The sequence below is a fragment of the Lates calcarifer genome, linkage group LG16_LG22, assembly GCF_001640805.2.
Source record: "Lates calcarifer isolate ASB-BC8 linkage group LG16_LG22, TLL_Latcal_v3, whole genome shotgun sequence".
In the NCBI taxonomy this organism is placed as follows: Eukaryota; Metazoa; Chordata; class Actinopteri; family Centropomidae; genus Lates; species Lates calcarifer.
In genome coordinates, this window is record NC_066848.1 from 8,605,658 (window position 1) to 8,620,265 (window position 14,608).

Genomic DNA, 14,608 nt, shown 5'->3' on the forward strand with positions numbered 1-14,608 from the left:
GCTTTTTTGCTCTCTTCTGTCACCACATTTGTAATCAAACACTAAATGCAGCAAAATTCACACAGCAACGTCTTGGGTGTCAAAGCTCCTTATATTAGAAATACAATCTACATCAAGAGATCACTCATGGCTCTATTAATCCTCTTAGACCACAGCGCTGCCTACGACACCTTTTATTTTCAAACTTCAATTCAGTGACTTTAGCTCTGAAAGACTGCTTCATCTCCTATTTTCCAATGCCTTCTTCTTCACAAATGACAGTTCATGCTTCTACTCAACAGCAGCAACAAGTGAACCAACCCCAGCAACAGGTTTTTAGCAGCAATATGACTCTGGGGACAGCTGTGGCTCAGGAGGTAGAGCAGGTCTGTCGGTGATGGCAGGGTTAATAGTTCAGTCCTTGTACAAGACACTGTTGCAACCAGTGGTTAGACCACTGTCATACATGGTAGTTCTGCTACCACTGGTGTATGCACGGGTGAATGAGAGGTGCTTTGGATAAAAGATAGTAAAAAGCATGGTGTATTGTGTATCAGTGTAACCTGCTTTGTGTTTGATGGAAACAAAGAGAACAAAGTTGAACCGAGCACATGTAACTGATAAACTCAAGTGTTTTCTGTTTGGTCTGTGGGTTCATAGGAGTCTGGTTTATATTGAAGTACTGTTGCTGCTTACTCTTGATCTGTCAGCTTGGAGTGCACATCTCCTGCTGTAAAGTGCATTAAAACAGTGGCAGTGATGGAGTTTAATGAGTGTTTATGTCAGGTAAACAGTGATAAAGAACATATCTCCAGCTCCCCTGCAGTCATGCTTGTTCATTAGAGGGAAAATGGGATGCCTCTCTCACACACACACATACAGACACACACAAACGTCACACATAAACATACAGCTCAGAGTAATGCACACATATCCTGCAGGCCTTGCAAATGAGTTTAAGATCCTTTTGTCAGCTGAGTCTTGGCACATAATGCAGTTTTTTCTATCTTTTCTCATGCTGCAGCATTTTTAATCAGACTTCCACTGCTGAAGGCTTTAGTTTTGAATGTGATGGGGGGTTGAATCCTTTAGGATTCTTTTTATTTTTAACCTCTTATATTCATAAGAAGCAGCTTGACTTGACTTCAGTTGATCATATGATCACTCAAGATGATGGAAAATAACGAGGGCATTTACATGTTCAGTTGCAGAAATCTATTAGCTAGCATAGGCTAATATTCTGGCACACTGCTGTTGCAAAATGACTTCCATGATAACTGCCTTAACTTCTGTTTCTCCCCCAAATCGATTTTGTTCCTGCTTATGGATTAATGACTATGATTGTCTGCATTTAAAATAGTCTATGATAGTGTATATTCAGCATGGCTTCAGGGAGCAATCCATATGTCAGTAATGTGGACTTTTGAATAGTCGTAGCTCTACTGACAGTCAGAATCCTGTCTTAGCTGAAGGGTCAAGCAGTGACGATGTAGCGAAGCCCTGTCAGGATAATAACCCTAGTGGGTTAATCACTAAGGCATCTCTGCAAATAATCACATGTGCTTGCATGCACATACATGCATGCCCAGAAACACACCTCCAAACCCAGCACAAACACAATATGTACAGGCACGTTGCACACATGCCCTTGGTGACCCACCGGTAGTGACGCAATCCTGAACTGTGCGTGACTCCAAATGTTTACTCGTTGGCTCTCGGCTACCTGTGGGTCTGTGGCTCTCAACTCTCTACAGCCCAGGCAGGAATGCAGTCCTGATTGAAGCCTTGACTGTGAACTAACACAGTTTAACTTTTTATTAGCTTTGTTTAGAGATCGGTTTCTTCAAGATTTATAGAAAGCAGATTCTTTGTTTTCACATGCCATAATATTTTCCACAGTCTTGATAGTGGCTGCAGCAGATGCTCATGCCATGCTGGGAGGCAATCTGTTGTGCTGTGTGCCGTGACTGTTTAGAACCAGCTGAATCACTGTATACTGCCAAAGCTTGTTGAGTCACCTCTCTCTTCTTGTTTCTCTCTCTCTCTGGTTCTCTGTCTCTCTGTCTCAGGTGGTTCCAGAAAGTGGGTCAGTAAATGGCAAAGGCAAGGCACAGATGGATGACACCCACACGGCAGCAGAGGAGGATGAGGGGGAGGAAGGCCACATACCTCATACACAATCTCCCCCCATCAACCATTCGCTCACCCACAACCTGGCCTCGGACCAAGCCGGATGGCCAGCACTTATTAAAAGAGAGCCCGGGTTGGAGCTGACCAGCATTGCACTTCACCAACATGTATGCTCTTCTGTGGGTTTTCAGAATGGTTCTACTGAGAACCTGACAAAACCTAACGGTGCTAATATGACCACTGGGTCACACTCTGATCTGAAGTCTGCTTTTAAAAGAACTGCGATGGCATCAGAGCCTCAAACGTCAATAATAGCTACAATTCCTAAGGACTGCTCTGAGAACGGACCCAAGACTCCTCCAGATGACATGTCAGTTCCACTAAAGAAGATCAAGCTGGAGGAGCCGTGGGTGTGGATCACTGAACAAGCCACCACACAGCTGAGTGATGAAGATGAGGTCTGTGAAAACCCGCTGTCCACACTGGCGGCTGTGGTTTGTCTTTCTGTCAGGGAGAGGAAGGGATTGGAAGAGAAACTCTTCTGCTCACGTTCTTCCATTCTTCGCTCCATCAAAACGGAACCACCAGATTTGCACTTCGTCAAAAAAGAGCCAGGGGACTTAAAGAATGACTTGTGTCAGAAAAGCACTCCTGTTAGCCAGCAAAAGACTCCCCAGCCTATGAAAAGTGAACCTCCTCCAAGTATCTTGCTACCAAGCGTGCAGTCTTTGGCAGAGAAGAGAAATCTTAGTTTTGATCAGGCTATTGCTATTGAGGCCTTGACTCAGCTGGCAGCTATACCTGAAAGTACCCCAGGGTCCATTAAAGCTGAAAGTAAGTGTGAACATCCCATTTCTACTGCTGCCCCATTTTCAACCTCCAGCACAAATACAACCCTGCAAGAGGCCAAACCCACAGCAGCTATCTGCTACAACAAAGTCTCGGTCATAAGCTCACCACTACACCAGATGTCAGTCATACGCCCTCCTGTGGCCAGACAAGGGAATGTCATCCAATGCTCCCGGGGGTCGAACTCTAACACAAAGCTGTCTCTGCAGGATCTCTTAGAGGCCAGTTCAGACAGTGATAAAGCACCCTGCAGGAGGACAGAGCAGGGCTTTGGTTCTCATTTCATCAAGTCTGAAAGCAGCTATAAACATCCCAGTGATATGAAGTTCAGTAAAGATCATGAGCGGTTGTTTGGGACAGAGGACAGAGACGGGGTTGGTAAAGCAAGGAGAAACAGAGATGAGGAGGAGGTGGCAGCTCAGCTGGCAGACCTGGCCTTTATCATCCAGTCCCGTCAAAGCCAGCAATCAGAGAACAACCCTCCAAAAGGAGCACCAGTGTCGGCCATCAAATACAACTACAACTCACAGCTATCCCCCAGTCAGAAAAAGGCCCTTGTGAAAAAAGCAAAAGCTACACCTCCCAAGCCCAGAAAGAAGAAGATAAGTGATGGACTACACGAGGGGGTCAACCGCAGGACCCCCCTCTCAAAACGCATGCCAAATGGAGAGATGCCCAACAGAGGCAGAGGCCAGAAGATTCTTCCACAGGGGAAGTCAGGCCTTCACCACAAGAGGAACCTGTTTTTGCCTCAGGCTCAAATTGACCTGAAGAGATACTTGGCTGAGGCTCAGGAGGAAAGGAGGCAACTCATCCATCACAGTAACTCACACAATACAGCCCTCATAGGGCCACAGACTCAGAACTACACCACTCTCACGAGGATCAACCACACTTGTGGACAAGAAAATCAGCCATGGTCCCTTTCGAATGGTCCACTCCACCAACATAATCCATGCAATGGTCATGCTGCAGGACCGGAGCAGGAGTGCGAAAGGCATTTGTTATCTCAGGTAGCGCAGCCCTGTGGTGGGCTGCAGCATGGTGCTGATCCTAACACCAGCTCAGCCAGTACCGCTCTCCTCAGCCACACCACTGGGCACCATGGTCTGGCTAATGGCTTCTCAGGGGCTCGACAGTCCCCTCCTCCAAGCCAGCAGAGCTACTACAAGCTGGAGAGGTCAGGACCTGTCACTGTCCTGTCCACAGCTACTGATGGGGATATGGGCCACTCTGCAGAGTCAACTCCATCCAAGAACAGCGTCAACAGCTTTCTAGAGTCTCCAATGAGTTTTCTGGATACCCCTACCAAGAACTTGCTCAATACTCCTTCCAAAAAACTGGCTGACCTTCCATCCTGTCAATGCATGGGTGAGTTGGTGCTCTTTAAGATTTCTCAAAAGAAGACAGGTCTGTAGCGTCTGCATTGGATATATTTCACTTAGTGACTAAATTTGCTGTTCTTTGACCTCAAACTGACTTTCATTTTGTGTTTCCCTCTCTCTGACGCAAACACACACACACACACACACACACACACACACACACATACTAGCTGTGTCCTAATTCAAGGGCCAATTCAAGCAAAAGAAAGCTGCATTTCTCTGCCATATTTGGAGCAGGCTTTGGGATGCTTTTTGGAGCCTTGTTGATCCATTATGATGTATTTGGTCTTGAAATGCGGACTTCCAAGCTGGTGGCCCCTGAATTGATTCTAGCTACATTTACTGTGCAAATCACATGATCTGCTTATAAAGAACGTGTTTAATTAGAGTGTCAGTGTTTTTCCTCAAAAACATACCAGCATCACAGTGGAATCAGACCTGCGGCTTGTCTCTGGGTATGACACTAGTCTCTGAGAACTCTGACAAAGGTCATTGTGCTGTTTGAAGGACAGTCCTACATTCAGTGTTATGATATCCAACAGATGTTTGTATTTTTCTTCACAGACCAAATCATTGAGAAGGAGGAGGGCCCGTACTATACTCATCTTGGGGCAGGACCTAGTGTTGCTGCAGTGAGAGAACTGATGGAAAACAGGTAGAGTGACTACTACAACTCTGTTTACACTGTGTGCGTACATGTGGGTGTGTTTACTACCAAACATGAGAACCTGCTAGTCAACCACAGGCTTGGTGGAATGAGGCGGGGTTACAGCCCAAAGAGTCTGTCATTAAAAGGAAGCATTGCTGAGCTAGTTCAACACATGCATGATCTGTCTCAGCTACACACACGTACACACAACACACACACACACACACACACACACACACACACACACACACACACACAGCATGTTGAAAGAGGAAACCCCTAGAGCTGAGACGAGGGGCCTGTAACCAAGATGAAGCCTGTTTAACACAACTTGAGGTCCATCACAGTCCATCTGACAGCCACTCTTAACTGAAAAATTCAGTCCTGCAGTTAATGGGTTTTTCACTTACAAATGCATTTTTTATGAAATCAGTTTGAGTTACTCTGTACTTAGTGTAGACTACTGTGCTGTGCATTAGCGTACATGAACCACTTAAAAGTCTGTGCATTTTATTGATTGCAAGTGTGGGCACAAATGTTCAGTCGGTAACAGCTGAAGTTCCCCTATTTAACATTTATAAGCAGTATATAAATATTTCATACATTGTTTTTAATACAAGATATTGTTGTTGTAAGCAGTTTTAAGGACATTTATAAGTGTTTGCCATATTTGTCAACAATTATAACTTCTCCTCCACTTGAGGGAGGTGAAGCTGGAGGAGTTATAGTTGACAAATACATTAATAAATGTATTTTTAATTTTATCTATCTACTTACGAGTACATTATAGTGTGTTTTAAACCATGTTCTAAGTGTTTATATACTGCTTATAAATGCTAAATAGGGGGACTTTGCCTTTGCCAACCAAGTGCTGCTGGTAATGGCAATGAAATGTGTTGTCAGTGGTATGTCATCTGTAATCAATGGCACAAATTTATGCTTTGTCTTACATGTGTTGTGTATAATTCACAGGTATGGTGCCAAAGGAAGTGCAGTAAGGGTGGAAGTTGTTGTTTACACTGGGAAAGAAGGAAGGAGCTCTCCAGGGGTGTCCAATTGCTAAATGGGTATGTGGCTGGTGTTCATGCTAGTATCTTAAATATCTGCAATATGTATCCTGTACTTTTGTGTATCCCACCATAGTGCTTGTTTTACTCATAACCTGCTTATTTTCTGACAGGTGATCCGGCGTGGCAGTGAAGAGGAGAAGCTGCTGTGTTTGGTCCGCCAGAGGCCAGGGCACTACTGTGATGCCGCCGTGTTGGTGATCCTTATCCTGGCTTGGGAGGGAATCCCTCGGCCTGTGGCGGATCACCTCTACCAGGAGCTCACGGAGACACTTTTTAAATACGGCTCCCCCACCAGCCGTCGCTGCGCTCTCAATGAAGAGTGAGTACCTCTTGTTTTGTTTTGTTTTGCAGTGATACTAAGTCATCCCAGCTTTGTTTACTTCTGTAACTTCCTATCACTTCTCCGTCTCAACAGTCGTACGTGTGCGTGCCAGGGTCTGGACCCAGACACTTGTGGAGCCTCATTTTCCTTTGGCTGCTCCTGGAGTATGTACTTCAATGGCTGTAAGTTTGCCCGCAGCAAAGTGCCCCGCAAGTTTCGCCTGCTTGGAGACTACCGGGAGGAGGTGAGGGAGTGGTCAGCTTGCAAAAATCCTGGAGGGAAATCATCCATTACAATCTCTCCTATTTGTTTCTACTGGTGTTATAGTGTTGTGAGAGAATGTTTTGTGTATAATCAGTGTGTTAGCTCCTTGTTAACATGTTTGGCTATGAAGGCATAGTATGGTCAGTTTTTACTCTTAAGTTGTATAAGGCAAGTTTTGTTTCTCAAATCTTTGCCAAACATTTGCCTTCAAGTTAATGCTGAATATAACAATCACACCTGTAGACAGAACAGTTTATACAAAGGAAACTTTTTGAAAGTTGGCTATTTTTCACCCCAAACCTGTCTATTGCCTTCAGGAGGAGAAAATAGAGAACAACCTTCAGAATCTTGCCACTGACCTTGCACCTCTCTACAAAAGACTGGCGCCTGAGGCCTTCCAAAACCAGGTATGAAATATTTAACAGCCAAATTTACCTCTGATAATACCTAGCTTTACAGGCAGGCTAGTAATAATACAAGTCAAATAGAATTTCCATTTGGATGTCACATTATTTGTTGGGTGACGTTTCATTTGGATTGTATGCACCCAGACTCTGAAACAGCCTCCCCATAGACTGGAGAATGTGTCCTTATAGCTTTTACGAGAAAATTTACCTCAAGCTGTTTTCACCACAAACCAGACTCCTCTCGTGTTTTGTCCTCTCACCTCTCACAGGTGGAACATGAGGAGACAGGTTGCGAATGTCGGCTGGGAAGGAAGGAGGGACGTCCGTTTTCTGGGGTCACTGCCTGTGTGGATTTCTGTGCTCACGCTCACAAGGACACTCACAACATGAATAACGGCAGCACTGTGGTAAGCAAGAGAAGACTGTCTTCTACTTCTATATCATGTGTCTAAACACACCCTGACCTATTCAAAGGTTACTGGTTCTAGTTTTGCTTCAGTCTCTTGAGTTATTGATTGAAAATGGCTGACCGTTTGGTTGAACAATTTGCCTTTTTCAGGTTTGCACTTTAACCAAGGAAGATAACCGTGCAGTGCGTAACATACCACAAGATGAGCAGCTCCACGTTCTGCCACTTTACAAGATCTCTGACAGGGATGAGTTTGGTCAGGTTGAAGGCCAGTGGGCCAAAATCCAAAGTGGTGCTCTGCAAGTTCTGTCTTCCTTCCCCCGTGAGGTGAGGGAACCGGGGAGCAGCTTTAGCTCCTTGTTATCATGTTGTTTCTTTTGTCGTTCTAACTGGTTTGAGTCATTATAAACATAAATAAATCACTGATTTGTTTTTATCAGGTGCGTCTGCTGGCTGAGCCGGTGAAATCAGCACGGAAGATAAGGCAAGAAGCTCGTCTGAAGGCCCAGGCAGAGAGACTGGAGAAGAAACTCGGGTTGGCGCCTCTCACTCCTGGGAAAATGAAAAACGATACCCCCAACAAAGGTAGTAAATCCAAGTCTCTGGTCATGCTGTTAATTTATCTAATAAGGAATACACTTAAGTCAGAATATAAATGTTTTTGTTTATCACATCAGCATTGTAGAAATACATATATTTTCTTCATCCACAGAGCCACAGGGCTACTACAGCTCATACAGAATACCACCCAGACCTGCCAGTGTCGGTAGGTATCTACCGGAGAGGAACCAACACAGCACTTACAGCCAGAGCACCAGCAGCTATCCCACTCCAGGTGCAGGAGTCACCCCACAGGGGGAGGTCATCTCCCCCAACCACCACAGCTTGCCTGGCCTCCAGTTTGGACAGAATGGCTCAGCTCTCAGTTATAAAACAATGAGTGACAGCGTGAATGGTTATTCTCCAGCATCTGGTGACCAGAGTGTCCACTCAGAACGTATACCTCCACATAATGTCCTTAGTGACTACCCCTGTACTTTTAAAACTGAGCCCAATAAGGTGCACTGCTCTTCTCTGTGCAGACCCTCCCCCAGCGGGAGTGCTCCTCCTCCCTCCTCCTTCTCCCCGAGACCTACCTCTGAGGGCCTCTTCAGTAGGCTCAACGGACTCCACAGGGCTGCAGGAGATGTCACGGCAGAGGTCAGGGGTCACGGCCTCCCTCCGCTCTCATCTCTCCCTCTCCCCTTACAAACTCCTCCACTTGAACCAGAGGAAGTTAAACAGGAAGAAGTGTGGTCAGACAGCGAGCACAACTTCCTGGACCACAACATAGGCGGAGTCGCTGTGGCACCCTCGCACGGTTCCATCCTGATAGAGTGTGCGCGGCGGGAGCTCCACGCCACCACCCCTATCCTCAGGCCAAACCGCAGCCACCCCACACGCATCTCTCTGGTCTTCTACCAGCACAAGTCTCTAAATGAGCCAGGCCACGGGATGGCTATGTGGGATGCCAAAATGGCCAAGAGGGAGCGGGACAGGGAAGAGGAGGCTGAGAGATTAAGGATGGAAGACAGCCTGAACAACGGCAATGGAGCTAGAGGTGCGGAGCTAGAGGAGGAGGGAGGGGAGAAGGCAGAGGAGGCAAGGAGGATCATGAATGTCCCCACACGTCAAACATGGACTCTCCCGAGGGATGGCGTCATCACCGTGTCCCCTTATGCTCTTACCCAAGTGACGGGCCCCTACAATCGCTGGACTTAGTCAACATGTTTTACACACATGCACACACACACATGCACACACACACTCACACACTCACACACAGAAAACTCCTACACCCTGTGCTTCTGCCTTACCTCAACCAACTTCAAATTGCTACTCTCATTTTTACGTCGTTTTCATTGTGCTTTTCTAATATCCGTTTGTTCACTTTGTCCTTCTTCATCTCTGCCTTCAGAGTGATGAGGAAGACCAAAGTTTGTTGGCTTTTTAACTGTGAGTTTCGGTGTTGGTTTTTATTGTAAAGAGATGGTGCTTTGAAGCATTTTAAAGACGTTTTTAAACTGGTTTTATACAGTATACATGATTAAGAACAAAAAAGATGTGATTATTTATTGTGATCATAACGATTTCTATTTAATTCCTGGTGTTAAGCCTGTTTACTGCAAGATTTCTATGATAACCTGCATTATGTGTTGACGCTCAGAATTTATGTTGTACAGTAGGACTATGCTCTTTTATTTCAGCCAATAGTTCAATTTTCACAAGTTGAATCCTATTGGCTTTTACATTGGTGCCATTCTCACTGTAACCTTTGTTAAGCAAATTCATTACATCACATAATGTAGAAAACAAACTAATATTGTGCATATATTTACTACAGATTGTCACATGTAGCATTGTGCTTTTCCTTCTGCTGCCTCTGACTTCTGTTGGCAGTGGATGAGAAAAATGTACTTCTTTGGTTTGTTGTTTTGTTTATTTTCTCTATGTCTGGATGGTTTGTCTTTTATTCACAGATATGTATGGCATATTAAGAAGCACTTTTTTATTTTCCTAAACTTAACTTGAAAAAGGTCCCAATCCATAGGCCTGAATATGTATGTACAGATAGAGATATATATGACAGTTTAGCATGAACCCTGTTTTATTTTTACAGCTTTTCTGCATTTATATGATTTCCATTCATTTGATTGCAAATGGCATACATATCTAAGGAAATTCAAAACTTAACATAATGAGGAATCAGAAAATGCTGCAACAATGACGTGCTTATCATTACTAGCACTTAACTTGTGTTCACGTTCTGGAAAAAGAATTCAAAAGTCTTTCATAGGGCACGAGTGTGATCATAGGATTTCAAAAACTTACTGTACATTTTAATGGTGCTAATGAGACATCACAAAGTGTCAGATATGTTCACAAAATATTGCCAGTTTTTTATGTCCATACTCTGGATTTGAACACAAAACTATGTTAGCCAATGCTGAATAATCAAAATATTTCCCTTTTTTTGCCTCCTCTCTGCTTTTTTTGAAAAACCACTCAAACATCAGATCCCACTCAGACAATTGCCTAAGACGATTTCGGGTGCTCGGCCCTTGTGAAGACTTTGTTTACAGATAGCTTTTTTTACAGGGTCTGAATAAGGGGGTTGGTGTCAACTCCTGGTGAATCAGGATTTTTGTTTTATTTTTTTATTTTTTACCCATGAAAGAGAAGTTTTTCATCAATGAAACTTCAGCACAACCGATAAAGACCTTTCACTGATATTCACACTAACACTGGTGGTATAACATTTCCTTTGAGAAACATTTAGGTCTTTTACACACTTTGACTTCCTTTTGGTGCTAATAGGAAAAGATGTCAAGGTACATGCATCGACTTAGCCTGGGTATATGCTGAACAGTGACGGCATGGTGCTTCTTTGAAACTCAGCACACACTGATCTATGATTCAATACAGTACAAGGTAGTTTTGTCATTTCTCTGGATGATTACTGGCTGACAACAGACACATCTGTACGGCGTAGGTATTCCACCATTAATCAAGATGTTCTCAAGTATCAGTAAAATAGCAAATTATTGTGAAAATGTGCATCTAGGGCTCAAATGTCTTCCACAGATAACTCTCGAGCAGTTCTCAAAAATCACACAACATACACACAAAATGATATGAATGTAAACAGCTTTTAAATCAGTTGATGTAGAAGGAACATTTTTGAACATCACATGACAAAGTTACAGCTGTAAATGTTTCTTTTAATTTACTGTGGGGGACATTCTCAGTCCACATTGAAAGTCTTTGTATCAACAAGGAACTAACAACTAGCACCAGCATTCAAAAATCTGAAAAAAAAAAAAAACTTTTATTAGTAGAAAACATGTAAATATGTAGGTGAACCATATTGTTTTTACTGTACTGTTAATGGTGTTTAGACAATGGATGATCTTGCTTATTTTGAAACGGAATTACTGTACGTTGCTGAAAGTATATCCAGTTTAGACTTGAGAAGAGACTAAATTTAGCATTCCTTTCATGGATGGCTGATCTCTTTCGGGATTGTGAAATAAAGTCATATTTATATTTTGGACCTGATCATGATTGCCTCTGTCTTGATTTGTTGTGAATGTTTATATAGTTCAGTTACATGTGAGAGCTTTTTGAAACATTGATTCTCTGACAGTGTGCTTTATATAATTACTGACCTATGAAGTAGGCTTATCTGTTTTTAACAGGCCAAACTGAACACATTATGTTGGTGAATTTTTAAAAAGACTTCTTTTTTCCTTTTCTGAAAATCCCACACTAACATACTGTATGACTCACTTCTGAGGAATTTCAGTCGAGTAATTTAGACTTTGTCCTCTTCATGACTAGAGATGAATCACAACTTGTTTTTGTACATTTTCTCTCCAGAACTATTAATATTTTGTTTTTTTAATCTCTCAGATGACATTTGGATGACACAACCCTAGCAGTACTGAGAAATGAGTATTGAGATATGAATCAACATGCTGAGCTCTACCATCTATCCCTGGATTTTAATCTGAAGAGTTGCCTGTATTTTGCCCATAATTTTTAAGTTTAATGAAGTTTCATTTACACAGGATCAAACTGAATTAATCAATGTTTCAGAAACAGTTACACAATCCTGCCTGTTCTATAAAACTATTCACACCATTGTAGTTGGACAAGAATTGTTGAGTAGGGATGCACCGATCCGACTTTACTGATGCTGATTCAGATTTTTAAAATCAAGATATCTTCAGACACCAAGCTGTCCATATATTCACCAAGCACTTTATCAGGAACACATGTACACCTGCTTATTCATGCAATTATCAGCCAAAATCATGCAGATACAAGTCAGGAGCTTCAACTGTTCACACCAAACATCAGATTGGGGAAAAAAATGTGATCTCAGTGACTTTGGCTATGGCGTGGTTGTGGGTGCCAGGCTGGTTTGAATATTTCTGAAAATGCTCATCTCCTGGCATTTTCACACACTGCAGTCTCTACAGTTTATACAGAGTAGTGCAAAAAACAAAAAATATCCAATGAGCAGTAGTTCTGTGGACGGAAATGCCTTGTTGATGAGAGACATTGGGGGAGAATAGCTAGACTGGTTGGAGCTGATGGAAAGGCTGTGGTAACTCAGATAACTACTCTGTACAACTGCTGCATCTTAGAATGAAAAACATGTTGAACCTACAACAGAGGACCATGTCAAGCTCCACACCTGTCAGATGATAAATCTGAGGTTGCAGTGGGCACAGGCTCACCATAACAGGACAGTTGAAGACTGGAAAAACATAGCCTGGTCTGATGAATCTTGTTTTCTGCTGAGGCACGCAGATGGTAGGGTCAGAATTTGGCGTCAACAGCATGAATCCACAGGCCCAACCTGCCTTGTGTCAACAGTCCAGGCTGGTGGTGGTGGTGGTGCAACGGTGTGGGAAATGTTTTCTTGGCACACTTTGGCCCCCTTAGTACCAGTCAGTCATGGTTTGAATATCACAGCATATGGGAGTATTGTTGCTGACTATATACATCCCTTTATGGCCACAATATACCCATCTTCTAATGATCACTTTCTAATATAATACTGCACAATGTCACAAGCAAACTAAAACTGGTTTCATGAACACAACAATGAGTTCAGTCAACTTCAGTGGCCTCCCCAGTCACCACATCTGAATCCAATAGAACACTTTTGGGATGTGGTAAAATGGGAGATTGGCAGCATGAATGTGCAGCTGACAAATCTGCAGAAATGATGTGATGCAATCATGTCAACATGAAGCAGAACCTCAAATGAATTTTTCCAGCATCTTGTGGAAGCCATTACATTAAGAACTGAAGCTGTTTTGAGATCAAACAGAGGTCCTACCCAGCATTAATGTGGTGTTCCTAATAAAGTGCCTTTGGGGTGTATATTCATCATTGTCTGTCATTGTTCTAAAGACTAGGTCACAGCTCTCATGTTCAGCCCTGGATCACTTCTGCTGCTCAGATATGTGATTCTGAATTATCTGGAAGGAACACCTTCACCTCACCTTAACATCAATGTACCAGTTTCAAGGTGTCATCAGAATAAACAAGGACGCTATGTCTCAATCGTGTATGAGTAACTGCATCATTGGCTCCCTAGAGTATAACACATCAGAGCCAAACATCCTGAGGGCACAGCTGTCGAAATAACACCTGGCAGCGGCCGCGGCTGGATTTGTCTCCATTTAGTGTGACTGAACAGACAGCAGATATGAAGTACAGCAAACGCGACTCACAGAAGAACATAGGACATCAGATAAGATGTAAATGTATTGTATGTATATGCTGATGTAAAGTTACATCCTTTGCAGGTGAGATATACAATAGAGAGGCCAGGTTAAAAGTCCTACATGTAATTGAATTGCCAGTTGCTGAAAACATTCCTGCACACATTCTTTATCTAAGTGAAAGTAGCAATTCTGCAATGTAAAAATTACTTTGTTATAAGTAAAAGGCATGCATTAAAAATTCTTATTAAGTAAAAGTGGCTTGTAAAAGTATAGCATAAAAGTACAATATTTTACACTGAAAAATAGTGGCGTAAAAGTATAAAACTGTAAATTGTATAGCTCTTAATTAAATGTATTTAGTCCCATGATTGTAAACTCAACATTTTGGGATTTTTGACCGCTGGGCAGTCAACAATAGCAATTAAAATATGTCAAGGTGGGTTTCAAGGAATAATGATTGATATTTAACACTATTTTCTGACATTTTATAATCCATCATTAAATATGTATGAATAATGTATTAAATAATGAAAATAATCTTCTGTTGCAGCCTTACAGTCAAAATTATAATATAATATATAATACTCTGTTGCCCCAGGTTTTCTGTTTGTTAATTACACAGAGAAAACTTGATACAGAATCCCTCTATAAGAAAAGGTCAAAATGATGGAGGATTGAGGGCCAATCATACATGGTTACACAAAAGTTGTGCAAATTTCTGATAGATTAATCAAATTATATAGATCCAAATGATTTTGAGTAAACCTGGTTGGTTAACCATCTTTGGGAAGGGGGGGTTGTCATTGTTGCAGCACACGTAGGGGGCCCAGATTTTTGTGCTACATCACTGCCCTTCTTGG

General features: G+C 42.7%; 1 protein-coding gene across 1 annotated transcript in view; it reads left to right on the forward strand.

Annotated features, from left to right (window-relative positions):
• tet1 (tet methylcytosine dioxygenase 1) overlaps nucleotides 1–11,562 on the forward strand; it is a 29,375-nt gene extending 17,813 nt beyond the window's left edge. The window contains 11 exon segments of the mRNA XM_018678280.1: nucleotides 2,049–4,329; nucleotides 4,908–4,998; nucleotides 5,965–6,034; nucleotides 6,036–6,059; nucleotides 6,173–6,381; nucleotides 6,478–6,628; nucleotides 6,966–7,055; nucleotides 7,325–7,462; nucleotides 7,615–7,791; nucleotides 7,905–8,049; nucleotides 8,177–11,562. Of these exon segments, the coding sequence (XP_018533796.1) occupies nucleotides 2,049–4,329; nucleotides 4,908–4,998; nucleotides 5,965–6,034; nucleotides 6,036–6,059; nucleotides 6,173–6,381; nucleotides 6,478–6,628; nucleotides 6,966–7,055; nucleotides 7,325–7,462; nucleotides 7,615–7,791; nucleotides 7,905–8,049; nucleotides 8,177–9,225 (4,425 nt within the window). The 3' untranslated portion in view covers nucleotides 9,226–11,562.
• Nucleotides 11,563–14,608: the final 3,046 nt, after the last annotated feature.